Below are 18,932 nucleotides of genomic sequence, written 5' to 3' on the forward strand. Positions count from 1 at the left end.
AGTCTGGGAGTGGGTTTTCATATATCTGGGGCTAGGGGGTAAATCGGGTCTGGTTATATCGCGAGGACGATAGATTAAATCATCATAGACGAGCCATATGTACCTTGGCCTCAGCGTACATCTTGGGTGCCCTCTCGCCGTTCGCAGAATAGATGTGCTCCTTAGCAAGCGAACTATTGTGTTCATAAGCTGCTTATCAGCTGTTCGTATGCTGATGGGACACTTGCCATGCTGTCCCATGACGTCGAACTTGAATTGGGTAACGCTGAGCAAAGAGATGAGAAACAAAGCAATATGGGCTGATTTTCGGTGCGGTGGCACGAAGCTTTCACCAAAATAGTTAAGCGCTGCTTGTAGAAGAAACTGAGATGGTTGACAGGAGTCAGTTTGACCAGTGAAGCGGCGGTTTTCATGCATTCAGCCCATGAGCAAGGTTTTGTTTCAGCTCGTTGCTGCTGCACCAGAAGCTGACGAGAACTTTCTAGCGCGCTTGTGTCCGGCCTCATGCCACGCATAGACGGCTAGACCGACAGGTGAGACAACCGGAATGAGGTGTGAAGGTCTCGGAAAAGCGGACGCGGCTGAACTCTATCGACTCAACGATACAGAACTGAATGGTGAGACCCGGCTCTCATGTGGTAATCCGGTCGGCGCTCCCACGCGAGAATGGGATGGGCAGGAATTACCGTTGTTGGCTGTTGGGTGCAGTAGTGAACGACCAGAACCCAATCGCTTACTTGGCGCGACCCGTTCTAGCATGAGAAGCCAAGAGTCTCTCCCCTTAAGGTTGCGATAGTGCCCTTAAGCGGGCTAAAGCTTGCCAAGCTCCTGCGGATCGCGCGTCCGGGGACCGGGGTAGGCGACCCCCTGCGACGGTCATCGCCCATTCACGGTCGGGAGATCTCCGGTGGTGCACAAGGCGATATTCAAATTGCAAAATAATCAGCTGTTTCGAGGAGCGAAGGGCTATGGTTATTAACTCCTGAGATCTGTGTCAGACTCCCAAAGCTGGCCAGTGGTTTGAACTTGGGGAGACTTTACAAGAGTATTCGCCGTCGTGTCGACATGCGATCTCGAGTCATGTCCCAGCCGGGAGCGTGGGCATAGCCAAACTCTAGTCCAGGGTCTTGGGGATCTGATTGGACTGGAACGGCTTGCAACCCCCGTACGTAGCGTGATCCTGGGCATAGTTGCTTTTATGACGACGCATTGGACGCCAGCTTAGGCCAGCTTGACTGCCGTTGTGTGCAGAAGCAGATCAATCACTCTTATTAACCAAAGCTATCCGTGCGTTGGGACGCAGTCTCAATTCCTGGTCTTCTCCATTTCACACCAACTCTGGGCAGACGCTGTTGCGCAAACCTTATCGTCATGGCTCCCAACCTTCGACTGGACCTCACTTAACGAGAGACATCGATTTACGAATGATCAGCCCATCGATCACCCTCTCCGCTATCCTCGCCAAGGGAGCTAACCATCCCACGAGCGCTTCGACATGGCCGGGGAAACGGGCCCGATCGGCCATGTGGTGTCGATGCCGATAGCCATGGTCATTGGCGGGTTCTTCGCCTTGGCCTGCTACAACAGCATCGAGATATTCATATTCATATTCTCCACGTTCAAACGGAAAACCGGGCTATATTTTTGGAGTATGTTGGCGGCGAATACCGGAATCGTCATGCACGCGATATCCGTTCTTTTGCGCTTCTTCAGCTTGGCGCCGAATTTACCCATGTGCGCCGTCATCGATGTCAGTTGGTTCCTCATGGTCACCGGCCAAGCCGTCGTGCTGTATTCACGGTTGCATCTGGTGGTGGGCGACCCTCGAAAGATCCGCTGGGTACTCATTATGATTATCGGCTGTTTCGTCTTCATCCAGTTGCCTACGGCCTCCTTGTTCATCACAACCAACGTTGGCGGCAGCGTTACGGATTCGACGTTGACGGTATTCAACGTATTTGAGAGGATGCAGGTGGCAGTATTCACCATTCAGGAGGGCATCATCTCGTTCCTGTACGTGTACGAGGCGTCGCGTGGTCTGAAGTTGATGGACGTGATCAAGGGGCCAAGAGTTCAGGCGGTGAATCGCGAGCTGATCGCCTTGTTCATCCTCGTCGTGACGCTCGACATCACCCTCATGGTCACCGAATATACGAACAACTTTCAAATCCAGACCACGTACAAGCCCGTGGTCTACAGCATCAAGTTGAAGGTCGAAGCCTTGGTGCTCAACAACTTAATCTTACTAGTGCAGTCAGGAACATGCACTTGTTTCAACTCGTTAGAAAACAGCTACTCGCTGTCGGGCAAGAGGTTGACAGGCAGCGGTGCTCAAATGGATCATCCCTTTGCAAGCACGCTGGCCCCTAACTCGTCAGTCCGGACGACGTCGGAAGCTACGGCGGCAGTGGAGGGTTGGAGCGGGTTCATATATGATGGTAGGCCCCAAAATCCGAAAGGTAGACAAGATTAACATTAATTAATATTTCGCACCTATTTCTAATGAACAAACTTGTTGCTTCATATTAACTACAGGCAATGAGATTGGGATGTGAGCGAGTTGTTGATGTCCAACTCCTATACGAAGTTGATAATGAGGTAACTGTGTGTGGCCACTTGTTAGGACGAGTGTGGCAACCTGGTAGAAGATGAACGTTTAGTGGAAGTCTGTCAGATGCTTTACACGGTATCGTGTCCGATGTCGGTTCCAAGGGGACCGAAGTTCGGAGTCATTCAGAGGTTCTTATTAGACCCAAAGAACGTAGACTCGAGGCTCATCCAGGATGGTTTAGTCCCACCGGGGCCGGAATCTCGAGCCTGAGCATAAGTGGCAGATGCAGCAACACAACAGGACAGGCAACATCGTCACATAGCCTCAGTTGTGCCACCTCTCCTTGCCCATCTTGTCAACCACTGATACGCACTCTTTGCGTTGCACGTAACTTGTTCACCAGGAGCTTCTAGAGCACTCTATATTTTTGGATTTATTGCAGAAGACGCTATGTGCAGCACTTGTGTAACTTGAGTTCGTTTCTTTTAGAGTGTAAACCAAGGAGATCAAGAGGTATCAAGATCAGAAAATATCACTAAAATGGTTTTATAGAGAGCCGACCTGTTGTGTTATTTCTATTTGAAGTAACTATGAGACAACGATATTAGCTTTATGGCCTATCTGGTGCATATGCTTGGCCATAAGGATGGGTTAAAGATCCTCTGCTGAATCCTGGAACATACATGTGGTGCAGCACCAGTCTACCACTCCGGTTTCTCCTCGAATTTAAGCTGTGATGCATTCATTCTTGTCCTCAGAAATCGAAACACTATTAGTGTTTACGTTGTGGTTTTAAACGTCTATTTTGGTGTACAGTTTCAAAGTCGTTGAGCGTGGAACAACGGCGCCCTTTCTATTGGCCTGTCAGGCACCAAGTCGGCGCCACGGCAGGCTCAACGGATTGGCGGCCATGGGGCACGATCCTTCGAGTTGGGCTGATGGTCAGCATGCACACTCGAAACATCTACTCGAAACGCCCCCTGAAGAGCGCTTTTGGAACTCTTCACTGCAACCAAACTTAGAGCCTCATAATTATTTCCAGTATTTCTCACCAATTTCAGGGTTTGTAATTCAGTCTCGTGATCTTATAATTCAGTTTGCCAATCATGCGCCTTTTTAACGTCTGCACTCGAAATTTCGAAGAGTTCTTTGATACCAATACGCCACCATATGGAATACTTTCGCATACTTGGGAGAAGGAGGAGGTATCGTTTCATGAGGTTCACCAATTCGGCGCTGTTAGCAAAGCAGGCTTTCGCAAAATCGAGAGGTTTTTTGATGTCGTCCTCAAGGCCGGCCTGACGTATGCGTGGGTGGATACCTGTTGCATCGACAAGACGAGTAGTGCCGAATTATCAGAAGCCATCAATTCCATGTTCAAGGTAGATACTCCCAGAAAAAAAAGGTTAACGATAGCTGTTAACCATGTCCATTGGACTCGAAGTGGTACGAGAAATCGGCTCTCTGCTTTGCATATCTTTCCGATGTCCCTGGAGACCAGGATCCCGCTTCCAGTCCAGCGTTTACTAACAGCCGTTGGTTTAAAAGAGGCTGGACGCTCCAGGAGCTATTAGCACCCCCGCAGGTCATGATTCTGGGGTCAGACTGGAGTTATATTGGCAATCGAGACTTACTGGCTGAGCCTATCAGCGCCATCACGGGCATTGGAAGTCGTTATTTGACAACAAGAGAAGCAGAGATACATTACCGTGGGTCGAGTGAGCTATTCGTCTACGATTTCCGCGGGCACCTGGAGAGGATTCATCGTATTCACGATGCCACCATTGCAGAAAAGCTGAGCTGGGCAGCAACACGTCAGACCACCAGAGAAGAAGATATAGCCTATTGTCTTCTAGGCTTGTGTGCTGTCAACATGCCACTCTTATATGGGGAGGGTACAGCTGCGTTTCAACGTTTACAGGAAGCGATTATTCGCCGAAAGTTCGACCCAACCTTGCTCGCGTGGAATGTAGTCATCGAGGACTCCACAGGAAAGAGGCCGCTGAAGCCAGAACGGTGCCGCCGCTCCCCTGGGTGGTCATCTATAGGAAAAACTCTACTCGGGATTGAAGATCCTTGGAGTCACCCTAACGGCGACGAATATCGACCGCTGAATTTCTCCTGTCCTGGGATCTTAGCAACCAGCCCAATATGCTTCTCACAGTGCGACCAATACGTCAACTTTGAAGCTACCTTGGACTGGGATCTGACAAGTAGGGGCCTCTCCATTAAGCTCCCTACATCTGACAACATAAATCCGTATATGCTCCTCCCGTGTCACCGAAAAGATGATCAGTGGAACATTCTGGCTATTCCTCTCATAGGTTTTGAAGATGGGTCCTTTGACCGCGCAGCTGCCCCCGTGGAGTTTTTCGATCGTCAAAAGTGGCAAATGTGGCCATGGCGCTTACTGTCGCTATCGACATACGCGCCGGCCTGGGATTGGATACGCGAATCCTATACTAAGGTCATGCGGATCCATGCGGATCCAGAACTTCAGCTCCTAGACGTGACCATTGCAAATGAGGTGAGCTGGCTGTCTGACGGTATGGGCATCCGATGGTTTGCCAATAAAGCCCGTCAACGGCTGCTTCAAATCTTGGTCAAGTCTCGAACAACAGAAACGAATTACATCATTGAACTTGAAGCTTCCATGATAAAGGCCGGGGAGCTTCGTGCTCTACTTCCCGAGTCCACGCACCTGCGTTTCAACCACTCGGTGCGTCAAACCAGACAAATTGTTAGACTGAATTCGATGGACGTGAAGGAAACAGATGGTCAGGGGATGTTGCAAAGGAAAGATGCTCCCCAACCACTGTTGGTAACCACTTCCCAAGTAATGTCGGCGAATGACGCGGAATATCTTCTTCATGTTAGCGAACCTGGCTTCCGTCAAGCTGTCAATACCGATAAGCCACAAGAAACAAACTTCATTCTTCAAAAATACAACAGTGTCTATGTGTCTTTTCAAGACATAGCAGAGGGCACACTTCAGAAACTCGCCGTGCTCACCGACAACTTCGAAGTTCATGTTCCCCGTACGGTTCGACGCCTGCTATCCGATCTTTGGACAATGACTCACCTGTCCCTGATAGCCATATTTCCTGCTTGGAGCTGCGGTTTAATATCACCAAGTAATCTCCCGTGTGACCTCTGGTGCTGGTTTCTGTGTACAAGGACCTACAAGCTTCTCGCTTGGGCTGGTATAGTCCATGTCACCGTGTATCAGGCTCTACCGGTGACCTGCTATCTGATACCTAAGGCTTCTCAGAAGATCGCTCGCTACAGAGGTTGGATTGCGACCTTGTGCATCGTCCCGATCTTCTCGGATGTAGTTGTATTGCCCGGTGTTCGTTCGGGAGTCGTGGCATTCGTCGTTGGGGTAATGGGCAGTCTTATCGCGGCAAGCACGGGATCCAACAGCAGTGGCCTCTACTTCACAACTTTCCTGATTGGCTTCGCCATTGGGTTCTCCCTACCTTATCTCACTTGGATCGTAACCGTTCCTCCTATCAGTGCAGGCGCGATGGCTGTTGGCGTGGGACTGGTGGAGCTTTGGATATTTTCCATCAACGCGCAAAACTGTAGTTGGTTTACGATCTTATGGTTGTATACCAGCGTATTTGTTTTCTTGGAGCCAATGTATACAGAGATGGCGGATTGCCAACTAAACCCTTTTGCTCTTCTGGTCGAGGACGGCATTCGTCGGTATCAGCAGTCCTTGTATGGGCAGCAATTGTATGGACATCGACAGTGAGTAGCAGCGAGATTAATGAACCAGATCGGGTAGATCGTAGAGAATGTGCACTTGAAAATTTGTAGAATTAGATAATAATATGGTTTCCCCTTCTTCGAGTTTTTGAATGCAGGTGGAGATGCTATCCAAGAGCTGTACTCATAGGTCTGGATCGCCCGTTGCTGCTGCATGCCGTAACTGCCTAGGTAAATATTCCACAGAGATGTCTAATACTTGAAAGGTCACTAGAAAACATAACAAGAATGGCTCGGGAAGTCAAAAGCGAGATATTGCCTCGGAGCAGTGGAACGCTCTACGAACGCACCGTTCTCAGGTGACCTTGTGCGAGGTGCTGGTACTGACTGTGGCCGACCTAACTTAAGGCATTGAGCTGAAACGCCTTAAGAGCGCTTCGCCAAGGCACATGTAGCCACCTGCGTCCATCACAATGGCCCCCAATCTGTCTCTTTTAACAAGTACGATCCCAGAGCCCCGTCCCCTGAATCTCATCGCCCGCTTCAAGGGAATCAAACCCATAGTTTGAAGCAGAAACAGGGGCTGACAGCCTGTCAATGTGTCTGGGCAAGGCGCGCCTTGCATGCCATAACTGGTGAATATGCCTTCGTGGCGGGGTAGATAGGTGCGGCGTAGCTGCGGCTTTTTGGCACTAACCTCGGCGCTAGGTCGGAGCTTCGTGGGCACGCAACAGCGAGACGACATTGAATCTATCAGAATACACCCATTTCGCTCAACCAGACACCAGTTCATGGCGGAAAAAAAAGGCCCACCAATGTCTACAGAGCACGAAACTGGCGGTGCTCCTACCAAGTTTGGGGTTGTCCTGTTCGAAGGCTTCCAATCCCTCGATGTGTTCGGGCCTTTGGACATCTTCAACTTTCTCTCCAAAACGAGGCCGCTGCAGCTGTCGATCCTGGCCAAAGAACTCAAGCCAGTATCAACCTCCTTCCCTTCCGCAGGCTTCGGCCAGTCCGTGGTGCCCACACATACTTTCCAAGATGCGCCCCACCACATCGAGGTCCTTCTCGTACCCGGGGGAGGTGGAACAAGAGACGATGAGAACATCGCACCGGCTATGGAATACGTGAAACGCGTCTTCCCAAATCTTCGGTATCTCCTCACCGTCTGCACGGGAAGCGCGCTGGTTGCGAAAACCGGAGTGCTTGACGGCAGACGGGCCACGTCTAACAAGAACAGTTTCGAATGGGTATGGGCATCTCATCCTACATAATATATGAAGACCATGCTAACTGACTTGCAATAGGTAAAGAAGCAAGCACCAAATGTCAATTGGGTTTCAAAAGCACGATGGGTGACGGATGGCAATGTGTGGACTTCATCCGGTGTCTCCGCAGGAATTGACATGACATTTGCTTTCGTGTCGGCTATCTATGGGGAGTCTGATGCAGAATGGATTGCTGCAAGGTCTGAGTATCGGCGACAAACTGACCCTGACGATGACCCGTTCGCCAAGGACCCTGAGGCAGGAAGCTCATAGTTTGAAGTAAACACCAAAACTCTCAGCTTCTAGCAGCATTAAATCAGGCTGCCTTCTCTTCCTCTGTGCAAATATTGGAATCACTTCGGACTCTATAGAGCCCGTAGAGATTTAGTATAGAGCTCATTCTTGCCAACTAGTGTCTTAGCTAGGCCTTGACAATACGTCGTTTCAGCTGAGCTCGGGCAATTCATTCAGGGCCGGTGCTATTGGGTAGATTATTCTCACCAAGCAACTGCACAAGAGTCGATTCTTCGAAGTTATTGACGAAGTGCAGCCTTAGCCCCCACAGCCTCACCCTACGGTGGGTCGATGGATTCTAGCCTGGGAGCATCCGAATCACTATGTTCAGCTTAGTGACCATGGATAGCAGCAAGGCTTACTCCGTGGAACGTGGATGCAAATACGGAGTCCCCGCAGTGAACGTCACTCGGCCGACCAACGCAAGAGGCAGTGCAGCGACAGTGCAACATAAAGCGTAGGTCGTCTCTATCGTTTGTTGTAGCTAATGAAATCGATATCTACTGTGAATCCAAAGCAAAGAAATCAGCTTCACAAACGTTCCCGAACATACGTAAGTAGCTCTTTGATGCTGTTAATACGTTAAGGTCCTTGATATCATTTTATTACCCTGCATACCACGACTCCACCCAGGCGAGAACACAACACCTGAAGTACAAGATCAACATGGCAACTAGACCAGAATAGCTGTTCTGCGAGTCCTAGAAAAGGTCCGTCGACGGTGCTAGGAGCAAGCAAGTGAACTGGGAGAATCACTTCTCTGAAGAGGAGAAAGCGAGATTGCATAGAAAAGGCATTAACTGGCACTGAAGGCCGAAATGGACCATCATATGAAACAGTCTGAAGGAAAAGGAATTTGGCAGAAGGCTGCTGGAACGAGCATGGGAGGTTGTTGGATCAAATGAGAGAAGTCTACCACAAGCCCACACATATCCTTGGTCATGTCTGAGCAGGGAATGAGGGTAGCGGCTAGTCTGTGACAGGCACCGTAGCAGGTCTGGACTTGGATGGAGAGGTATCCTTCCTGGGAGAAACGGGACTAGAAGTCTTAAGATATACAAGCTGCATCTGGTGTTTACCCCAAACCCAAACATAGAGGCTGAGAGGACACGTGATCGCAGCACAACGAACGATGGTTAAAACTTCAGCTTGAGGTGTCTTCGTCTAAGGGTATGCCTCATGCAGGCTCTATGATTCCTGACGGTCTAATAGATCGCCAATCGCAGCCGATCAATCGGAGACAATGGAAGAGTTCAACCGAGATAAAACCGATCTTACCTGCATCGTTGGCACTCCTCTGGAATCGCATTTAGCCCCCAAACCACGCAATGACAACACGCAGCCAGAGGAAACTCATTGGACAGAAGCCACACTGCCTGACCTATTCTCGGTTGCTCGGAATCTTCCCATATGACCTGCAGGCGTTTCTAAAACAACTGCTTCAAAAATCCACTTCCCAATCTAACCAACTTCTGTGATTCCCTTCGCACGTTTCCGCCTCCTACGAGATCATGGCGCCACAGGCACTGAAGTACCAAAGCTCCGATGTTACCTTTTCTGAGTGGGTATCCCTGCTTACACTAGGCTTAGCCCCATTGGCGATGCATATTGTCGCAGGTTCACCTTCATTTTCGTACTTCGCATCACATCGTCCAGCTTGGCATGACATAATCATACACTACAACCCAACGTCAATTTTGTGGCGATATGCTGCCATTGCGGACCGTCGCGCCCGAGCTCGCAAGTGGGATGCAGTTACGATGGCAGCCACCAATTCCGTATTTTGGACAGCTCGAGGCTGGGAGGGCTCTGAAGCAGTGATTGGTTTCGTCGCGCCTTATTGCACACGATGGCCGCATCACCCCCGAGCGCGGGTCTTCTCCTCGCAAATGCTAAAAACGGTTATAATTGCCATGCAAGGTGCCCAAGCATTCACTCTGGCTTTCTCAGGAGCTATTCGACACGACAGGTTCATGAGACTGGCAGTGGGGCTTGATAATGTCTTCATCGCCATTGCTTTCCTGGGCTGGTCTCGCCTTTTCGCAGCTTTCTGGTTGACCGATGACTTGGCATTTAATTCACAAGAGGAGATCAAGTCACACACAGCGACTGTACCCACGTTGGTGCCAGAATCCAGTCTCAGCAGGATATCTTTGGACAGTCTCATAAATGAGGCTAATAGAAGCAACTCGGACAAACGAATTGAAGACGATTTCCACTCGACGTCAATAGCGTCAAGCAGGATGCTACGGCTGGCATATATACTTCCTTTGTTAGGACTTACGGGGTTCAGTGTTTATGTTACACTACGAATGCTTATTGATCCGACTGTCGAGCCGACAATGACTTCCCTTATACTCCAATTGGCCTTTCAACAGATAGCTACGCCAAGCGCAATCCTCCTTGGAATATATTTCACCCGAGGCCAGACATACACCACAATCATCCCATGCATATCTACTATATGGTATAAACTATATACAATCTGGGTCTTTGCGTGGGCTCTCACATTGCTCGTAATTGCGGCACTCGAGACGAGAGGCACCGCGTGCGGGAAATACACAACCTACTCTGGGGTTCAAGCGGACCTCATCACTTGCAGCACGGGTACAGACCTAGGAGTCGTTGTATTGCAGCAAGGTGTCGCCAAATACACGACCGGCGTCGCGGAGTTTCATTATAACGAGACGCGGGAGCTGTGGATGCAGAATTTCACGGGAACTTGTACCGGCCATTTCGAACATCTCGCAGGACTTGAGTCTCTAATCAACTTAACATCGACAGAAACATGAGCATCGACGAGGAAAACTTCTGCAGGCCGCAAGAGTATTCAGGTCACATCCTGAGAGGCACGGTCAATGTACTTTGAGATTTGACTTTGCTGCTGCCGTTTAGCTTGAATGGTTTGCCCTCTTGGACGCTAAGGCGGTAGTTCGAGCTCTGGCAAATTATTTATGCTCAAAAGCATCTTCGAGTTCTAAAACTGGGTCCCTCCACATAGGCATGTGGTAATCAACTAATGGCATTCTGGTGCTCGGTTATTGTATGGTCTCACTGGACCCCTGCAAAATTCTGGTGGACTCGTCCCTGTAACCTGGTTTGAGACTTGCTTCGGCAATGAACGGAGGACTGGTAACCAGGTTTGCTTAACGCAGACCCTGCATATATGGTAAATGAAGTGTCTAGAACAACTTGACCGGATTTTATGACCCTCTTCTCCTGATCTCTATGGATCTCGTTCCCCGTAAATGATTCATGATCATATGAGCCTCATGTACGTTTCCATGGCTTCACTTCTCTGTATTATGAATGGAATCGAATTTTCCGTCCCCTCAAAACGAGTAGCTCTCCCTTAAGCGATGGGCAAGGGACCAGTCGATTGGTATTTAACTGGTAAGCTCTGTTTTCAATGCTTGGTCTGGGAACTCGATGTCCGTCAAGCCAGCGACAATTGAACTGTGTATCTCTCGTCGAAGAACACAAAGGTTTCCACAATGTGTATGGCAGCTTGCATTCTTTTACTGGCCGGGCTTGCTGCTCGTGAAGCACTTGCTCAAGTGAGAGGCTCCGCTGTCGGATTTGCGGCGGGAACTACGGGTGGAGGTTCGGCCAAGCCACAGTATCCATCAACTCTTGCGGAGTCAGTATCACGGACTAGCAGTTCCCGTGTGGATTACTGATCTTCTTTGCAGATTGGAGTTCTGGCTCAGCGATTCGACTCCCAGGGTCATAATGATCTCACAGACTTGGGATTTCACCAACCATCAAGGAATGACCACTGAGAAATGCTGTCAAAACTCGTGCCAGCCAAATGGCCAATTCTGGATTATGGACACCTGCGATGCCGCCTGGGTCTCATGCACCTACGCAAATGCGGCGCGCAATCCTATCCAGGTAGGCAGTAATAAAAGTGTCGTCGGCGTTGGAAGCAGTGGTGTCATCAAGGGGAGAGGCCTTCGGGTTATCAACAATGCCTCAAATGTCATTATCCAAAACATTCATTTTACGGTAAGTAATCTGTAAGACAAGCTTCGCGACTCGGATCAGAGCAGCGCTAATGTGATATGGCGTTCGTTCAGGGACTGAATTCCCAGTACGTCTGGGGAGGGGATGCAATCACATTGGATGGTGCTGATAAGGTTTGGATTGACTACTGCAAGTTTAAGTTGCGTGACTCTTAGACACCCTCGTCATTTTCCTGTCTAACATACCAGTCTCCCTTATCGGCCGACAAATGATCGTCTCTGGCTGGGGCGCCGCAGGGCACGTAACCATTTCCAATAATGAGTTTGATGGAACGACACCGTACTCTGCCAGCTGCAACGGCCAGCATTATTGGGTCCTTTTATTACTTGGATTGAAGGACTACTACACATTCGTGGGCAACTACGTCCATAACGTCTCGGGTCGTGCTCCTCACATGGGCACTGACTACACCAAATCCGAGATTATCTTCCACGGCGTCAACAACTATTTCAAGAATGTTGGTGGGCATGCGTTTGATATTGATGTCAACACCTATGTCTTGCTAGAAGGAAACTACTTTGACAACGCTGACACTCCGATAACGTCTGCCTCGTTGACGAAGAGTAGCTTGTACTCGGTGGTGACGGTGGATGATGCTAGCGGGTGCACGAGTAACCTTGGTTACATCTGTGAGTGGAATAGGTTGTCCAACTCTGGCAGCTTCCCTTCCTCTAGAAGTTCGGAAGCATTGTCAAAGTTATCCGCACACAAGAGCTCCTTGGTTGGGCACTATGGTGTGGCTGACGTGCCGAAGAGTGTCGTGGCCAACGCCGGTATTGGAAAGATCTGATGGAGCCTATACCGTCAATTACCGCTGCGTTGGTGTCCTCATATGACTCACAAGGACGCTGATTGGCGTTTGGAGTTAACACGCGCTTCCTTAAAGTGTGTGCTTCCAAACCTCGCAACAAGTCAAGAATTCAGTTGTGCCGCTACTTTAGGTATTGGTTACGTCGGTCCTTGGAGTCCGTGAGATTGGGATAAACTCATTCCATACTCGAGCCTCCTCCATATCATTCTGTGGCTTTTGAAAGAATGTAGCCCAAATTCCATACGATCCAGGATAGTCAATAATAGCATCTGTTATGCGCGAGCCTTCAGGTAGGCCGTAAGGTGGTTCCATACACGGGCTCGCGAAAGACCCGGAGCTGCTGATGGCACCCATAGTCGCGGTATCATCAACCCAAGGCGACGTGGAGGATAAGGGTGGAAGTAGACTTTCGTTCAGATTAATTGCTGCCAATCCTTGGCTGTTTTGGATAGTATTTCTTGTGGCTCCACTTGCAGGCGACGATGATTCACTTTGGTAGCTCATAGATCCGTCGGATCTGGAAATCGGTTCTAGTCCGGGTAATAGGTCATCAAAGCTGCCGCTGTTCCAGTGCGTCGGTAAACCAAACATACTTCCAGGTTGCAGATGTTGTGCAATCTGATCGTAGCTGTCCCAAGCATAAGCTTTTCCTTGGGCCACATTGCGAAAGTCATACGCTGCAGTGGTGGCATCGCCTTGTGATCCAACCGTAGAGGCCAAAGCGCTGTCGATCTCAATATCGTTGGGGGCGGTTGATACTGGGGTATGTAGGCGGCCTGACTGTGAAACAGGCCGAAGCTTCTGAGTCCCTGTGCTTCTGATAGAGATGTATTGCATCTTCCCGTGGCTTTCATAGTCCGGTCCTCCTGGCGATTGGCATTTTGCTTGTTCAGCAATCTCTGTCTCGACCTCAACTAGCCGCGCTGCAACCGCACCGACTCCACCAGACCGCCATAGGTTCTCTTGACGGTCATTGCACGTCATGAGAAGGTTCAAAGCTGTTCGTCGTATTATCGGGTGCCGACACTTGACGGCTACAAAGTATAACGGAGGGATGATCTGAGTGTCAAACGAGAAGTCTCGTCTGCTAGTCGAAAGCTGCACATGAGAACTAGTAGCTCGCCTGCTTTCGTCAGGGTTTTCCGGTGTGCGGTTTGATGAATGTTTCGGTCGAGGCTGCGAGCCGTGAGATGGAGGGAAGTCAAAGAATCTCCTCGCCAAAGGCAAAATGGCGCTAAAGTGATCGAGGTATTGGTCGTAGTCTGTCTCTTCCAGTGTGAGCGCAGTTGACACCCAAATAATAGCGGCGTGGTAGTATATCTGTAAGAGAATCATAGATAACGGAGGTGGATCCCCGACTGACTGGGTTGCTGTCAGTACCGCATACGCTGTGTTCCACTTCGATAATGAGGACAGGTGCCATTGTTGGTGTGCTCTCAAGTCATGGACCGATGCCGGCGGGAGATCTGCATCTTGGACTTTCAGTCGCGCGTCGGACGTGAAACGCAATACTCGGTCCATCATAGAGTAGAAGGTATGTCTAGCGTCTTGGATAGTCGAGAATAGGGGCGGGACCTCGTAGAACGCGTCAAACCGATCGGGGATGGGCTGGACGCTGGCCCCAGATAAGACAGCTGTCACGCCGGACCGGATGTATAAGGGGACGATATGCTGTTTTATGATGTCAACCTGATATCCAGGTACGTGGCCAATCTGAGAGAACTTTTGGATGATTTGGCGTCCTTGATTAATATAGTTTAGAGCGTCCACCTCTTTCCCTTGCATGTACTCCATGCATATAAAGAGCAGGCACATGAGCAATGGCACGATGGCGTCGCGGACCGTTTCTTCGTTCATTTGGTCGCGTAGGATGCCTATGGCTATGTTGTATTGTTCTAGTGCGAAGACTTGCCGATCCTCTAACTCGCCTTGCCCATCGAGATTTCCCAGCAGTAAACTTTCGTGGAAGCTGCTTACTGCAAGGACAGCGTGCAGAACAGCTCGTTCCGAGTGGCAAAGTTGTAACACTAAAGAGTTCCAGAATCCCGAGTCATAATCTGATGCCAGACTAGGGCCGCTGTGAGTGAGAAAGAAGTGGTACGACTGAGCTTCCACAGCGCTTCCAAATTCCGGCATCGCATTGAGCGCGACAGATAAGCGCAAGTCGTCTGCGGGTGGTCCTTGACGTGCGCGTTTCCCGGGCCTGGCAGCCTGGTAGCCATTGCATACACGCCCAGTTCTCTTGCATCTCAGGCATTCTGGCTTCGTTTCGTCGCACTTGACTTTGCGCAGTCTGATACCCAGGTCTGGTTAGATGGCTGCGCAAGAGAGACGGCAAAGAGGTGTAGCTTGCTTACTTGCACGTGAGGCAGCCAGTCCGCACTTTCTTCGAGCCCTTACGCCCGTTAGGTTTTCGATAGCTATCATCTTGATCATCGGACTGGCCAGACTTGGTGTGGGCCATTATTGTGCCCTCGATAGTCAGGGCAACATTTCAGAGAGGATGGCTCTGTTGACAGCTGAGGTCAAGACAAGCCGTCAGTGATATGATCAGCGCGGCAATGGAAGCGGGGAGGCTAGCACCGCCCCAGAACACCGGCACGAATGACAGGGGTCTTGCTGACAGACTGCGGCCAGATGCAGGTGATGTTAAGGTGATGTTAAGGATCAATTAAAGCAAATCTTTCGTGCCGCTGCCGCTTACTCTGATGACGTGATAAGTAAGATCTAGTCGGTGAAAATTTTGCGTATGTATTTCAATAATCAGCCGAACGATCATGGCTGTTGTCAGCGAACACCTATCACGCCAGGACACAGCCCCGTAGAATCGGAGTTTAGATAACATCCCTGCTCCACAATCCTTGTCTACCCGTGGACGTGCCATCAAGTGGACATCTTGGTGCCAGTCACTGGGGGCTGTATTGCCATAAGTAATATTGCCTCGCATCTGTAGTATTTGATGCTATCACTTATCGATTCGTTTCTGTGTAATGCGTGCCATGGCTGAGCGTGTCCCCCGAAACTCAGAATGCGAGCTCCCAAAAGACCGGACGTGGGGGCTGCCAAAAGGTCAGCTGCCATGACTCTCAAATATGGATCACTTGCAGACTGAATCGCGATAAGAAAGCAGTATATACAGCGCGTGGGGTGTTTGATTGGGCGAAACCCTCACCCTCACCCTAAAGTGATCCAAATCCAATCACCTGCATGAGATACATTTACGTTCAGTATAACTCTTGCTTTCTTGATTAATCGGGTATGGAAGTATCTTGGCTTAGGAGCATGGTCATCTTTTTTCACCCTCTCTCACGTAGCGCGCATGGCAGAGTGTCATGTGGGCAAAGCGAATTTCTATGGTACAGCAGCTGTTGGTTCCTCGCATGTCAGAAGAGGCAGAAAAGAAAGAATTTGACGAGGGGTGGTTCAAAAAGTTTGCTCGGCCAACGACATACTGTATGCAGAATGGCTTGCGTAGTCAATTCATCTCTAGGATCAAGGGGCACACTGCATGTAAGGAAATGCCTGTTCTGCAGCGTCGCAATGGACAGCGGCGGAAAAACTATATATTACAAGTCAATGGGTCACATCGTAGATTACGGTGTCAATACTTTGCAGAAATTGCTCTGGTAGAGCGCAATCAAGAATCTAACAGAAGAGAATAGTATACTGACCAATTTTCAGCCAACGCGGTACATTACATGCGTTTTCATTACGCTGTATGAATGGCTTCAGAGACCCACGCCCATGTGCATCATCAACGACGAGATGACCTGGCATAGGCCTAATTCCTGCATTACTGGCAGGTAGGGTTCCATTCCGCTTCGCTGTACTAATATTGCCACTGAACAACCCCCAACCGCGTCTTCGTAAAGGCTCCTTTTTTCCCTTCCTCAGAGCGATACATCGCCATAGATCACGATTCGATAGAAAGAGACAGTCGTTCGATTATCCGCCGTTATCCGCTACGATTGTAGGAACTTCAGACGCTCTGAACCTGCAACCCAACAGACATAGGGTTTGTTAGTCTTGGCATGAAACGTTGGAAATAGAGTTAATTATTTAGATATGTACTGACTTATGGCTATAGTCTGTGTCTGACGGGAAGTATTGAATTTATGAATGAGTTCAAAACGCAAGAATATATAATCCGAAAAGAGAGCAGACGTTAAGCATGAGGGCTGGTTTAATCCAAATGCTGCGACAAGTCTCGCTGAACCAGCAGCACCTAGCTACCATCTTGAGATTGTTGCAAGCTCCTTCCAATTCAAATACTAGCAGATGATTCTGATTGACTTTGGATAAATTTCGCCCGGTTGGCTAGGAGATCTCCCGCCATCTTTCGGCCGCCGGCCGCGTATGAAACATCATCGAGCCCACCAGGCACGTTTGCTCAACCACAAGGATTTAGCATGCATTGGAAAAGAGTTCCATGCATTGATTTATTGGCTATGCCAAAATTAGAAAGTCGTGAACACGTCAAAGAGTATGGGGCGCATCCTAATCACACGCCGGGAAGTTGCATAGCAACCCTCGACTTTCTTTGCGTTAACCCAGCATTACACAATCATTTCTGAGGGAGGATACTGCCGACACGCCCCACAAAAGTCGAGAGAATAGCCCATACGTGCAATGAGAATACTGTTAGGATTCGCAATGCCAGCCAGAAGGAGGTTCTCCCCTACAATCAAGGTCATCGTTGAAGCTACCCGGTTTCTCCTCCTGTCCTTGCAGACGGATTAGCACCCTCAGGCAGCTATCGAAAAGATCAATCGCAGAGGTGAAGGATCGAGCGCCTCAAGGAGGATTCAGGACGATGGCCATGCTCGTAATATAACTGGTTGAGTTCATTGATCAATCATCCACGTCACTGTCATGGAAGTTCCAAAATAGAGTCACCCAAGGAGCCTGAAGAGCAGCTTCGCGCTGTGGCAATCAAAAACGAATTACATTACCTGCAAAAGAGGCTGATGCCACTGGAAAGGCCCAGAGTAGTAACTGCAGAATACAACATTCCTAACGCGGATGACAACATCCGTAGAGCATGCATAGATGACTAAGAAATTCGGCCGCAGCAGTTGCATTCCAATCAAATTCACGAGGGTTTACTCCTCTCAAATTAAAGTGGCCCCCTACTTTGCAAACCTGACCGCATTTTGAATCAATTTGCGTCACCGGGCAGGGATTTACTGATCAATAATTCTGCTCTGCTCGGACCGAGATTTCTTGAAGTGACAACTATGCAGGCCAGGTAGCCAATCGCATGGCGGTGTATGTAGTCTAGAACGGCCCCCAGAGGACTCGAATTCGTGCATGAAGGATCGCTGGTCGGCGACCAATGCCTCTATTGCTATGAAAGCCTATCCGTCGGTCTTCCCCTTGGTCCCCGATGCAACATCCAAATGCTTTTGATGGTGGGGTCTAGGCCAATCAGGCGTGCAGGCCAGTAATGAGTTATTACACCCTGACATCTACTGTGGAGATTGACGGGGAAGATGCCTGTCATCAACAATATTCGCAGCATTCGACACAGCCCTATGGGGCAGCTAGCAGGCTGGATCTAGAACACGCGTTGTGGAAAGGCTTAGCACATTCCTGGTGACGCACCAACTTTGACTTAGTAGCGGACTGGTTGCTTTTGCCCCCCATCCCCAAAGATTACAGCACCAAATGAGTTGCTCGTAGAAGGAAGGAGTAGTAGGCTGTCAAGATGCTTGCTCTAGGGCCACTTGTGGAGAATACGTTGTCGTGGTGCCACGTTATTCTGTAACACCAGATATCCTAGTCGATACCCGCTGGCTGTGACTGGATTCCTTTGGCAAACACAGACTGCTCCCCGCCGACAGCGGATTCAAGATTGAAAATAAGTTAAAACGAGATATTGTGCCATCATATTTGATGGTATGTATTTAAATCTTGAAAAGCTTCTAATCGTAGCTCGGGGTATTGCGCTCATCATTATTTGAACCTCTCAGACTATTACCAGACCATCGATTTTGTGAAACAAACCCGGTTTACCATGACCACGACTAGTGAACCGGTTTTTGACCAGTGACTATTCCGTGGACCAACTGCAGGTGCAGTCTATCTTTAGCATATTATAGATGAATCATCTTAATATAGAAAAGCATGGACGAAGCTCTACATTGACCGTCAGTAGTATAGGAGCTAGCGGCCGGTCCCGAACGTTCTCAAGAGCTATTGGTTTGCCATGCAAAGAAATCCGTCAGGAATACCTCTGCATTGCCTATCATCTCACTCGCAGTTCTATGTG

At 49.5% G+C, this 18,932-nt stretch overlaps 5 protein-coding genes across 5 annotated transcripts; 4 read left to right on the top strand and 1 right to left on the bottom strand.

Annotated features, from left to right (window-relative positions):
* Positions 1–1,495: 1,495 nt before the first annotated feature.
* JN550_007066 (uncharacterized protein) lies at positions 1,496–2,473 on the top strand (the record flags this gene model as incomplete). Its single annotated transcript, XM_049318876.1, has 1 exon — positions 1,496–2,473. One exon carries the CDS (start codon positions 1,496–1,498, stop codon positions 2,471–2,473), a length of 978 nt encoding a protein of 325 aa, XP_049170961.1.
* A 1,184-nt stretch (positions 2,474–3,657) lies between these two features.
* JN550_007067 (uncharacterized protein) lies at positions 3,658–6,669 on the top strand (the record flags this gene model as incomplete). The annotated part of the gene is made up of 3 exons (XM_049318877.1): positions 3,658–3,933; positions 3,996–6,304; positions 6,537–6,669. The coding sequence occupies 3 exons, from the start codon at positions 3,658–3,660 to the stop codon at positions 6,667–6,669; spliced, it is 2,718 nt and encodes a 905-aa protein (XP_049170962.1).
* Positions 6,670–7,077: 408 nt separating this feature from the next.
* Positions 7,078–7,803, top strand: JN550_007068 (uncharacterized protein; the record flags this gene model as incomplete). Its single annotated transcript, XM_049318878.1, has 2 exons — positions 7,078–7,512; positions 7,570–7,803. The coding sequence occupies 2 exons, from the start codon at positions 7,078–7,080 to the stop codon at positions 7,801–7,803; spliced, it is 669 nt and encodes a 222-aa protein (XP_049170963.1).
* A 3,515-nt stretch (positions 7,804–11,318) lies between these two features.
* JN550_007069 (uncharacterized protein) lies at positions 11,319–12,640 on the top strand (the record flags this gene model as incomplete). Its single annotated transcript, XM_049318879.1, has 4 exons — positions 11,319–11,464; positions 11,517–11,832; positions 11,904–11,952; positions 12,006–12,640. 4 exons carry the CDS (start codon positions 11,319–11,321, stop codon positions 12,638–12,640), a joined length of 1,146 nt encoding a protein of 381 aa, XP_049170964.1.
* A 147-nt stretch (positions 12,641–12,787) lies between these two features.
* On the bottom strand, positions 12,788–15,125 carry JN550_007070 (uncharacterized protein; the record flags this gene model as incomplete). The annotated part of the gene is made up of 2 exons (XM_049318880.1): positions 12,788–14,954; positions 15,019–15,125. The coding sequence occupies 2 exons, from the start codon at positions 15,123–15,125 to the stop codon at positions 12,788–12,790; spliced, it is 2,274 nt and encodes a 757-aa protein (XP_049170965.1).
* Between the last annotated feature and the right edge of the window lie 3,807 nt (positions 15,126–18,932).

Source organism: Neoarthrinium moseri (genome assembly GCF_022829205.1).
Source record: "Neoarthrinium moseri strain CBS 164.80 chromosome Unknown scaffold26_Wmoseri_CBS_16480, whole genome shotgun sequence".
NCBI lineage: Eukaryota > Fungi > Ascomycota > Sordariomycetes > Amphisphaeriales > Apiosporaceae > Neoarthrinium > Neoarthrinium moseri.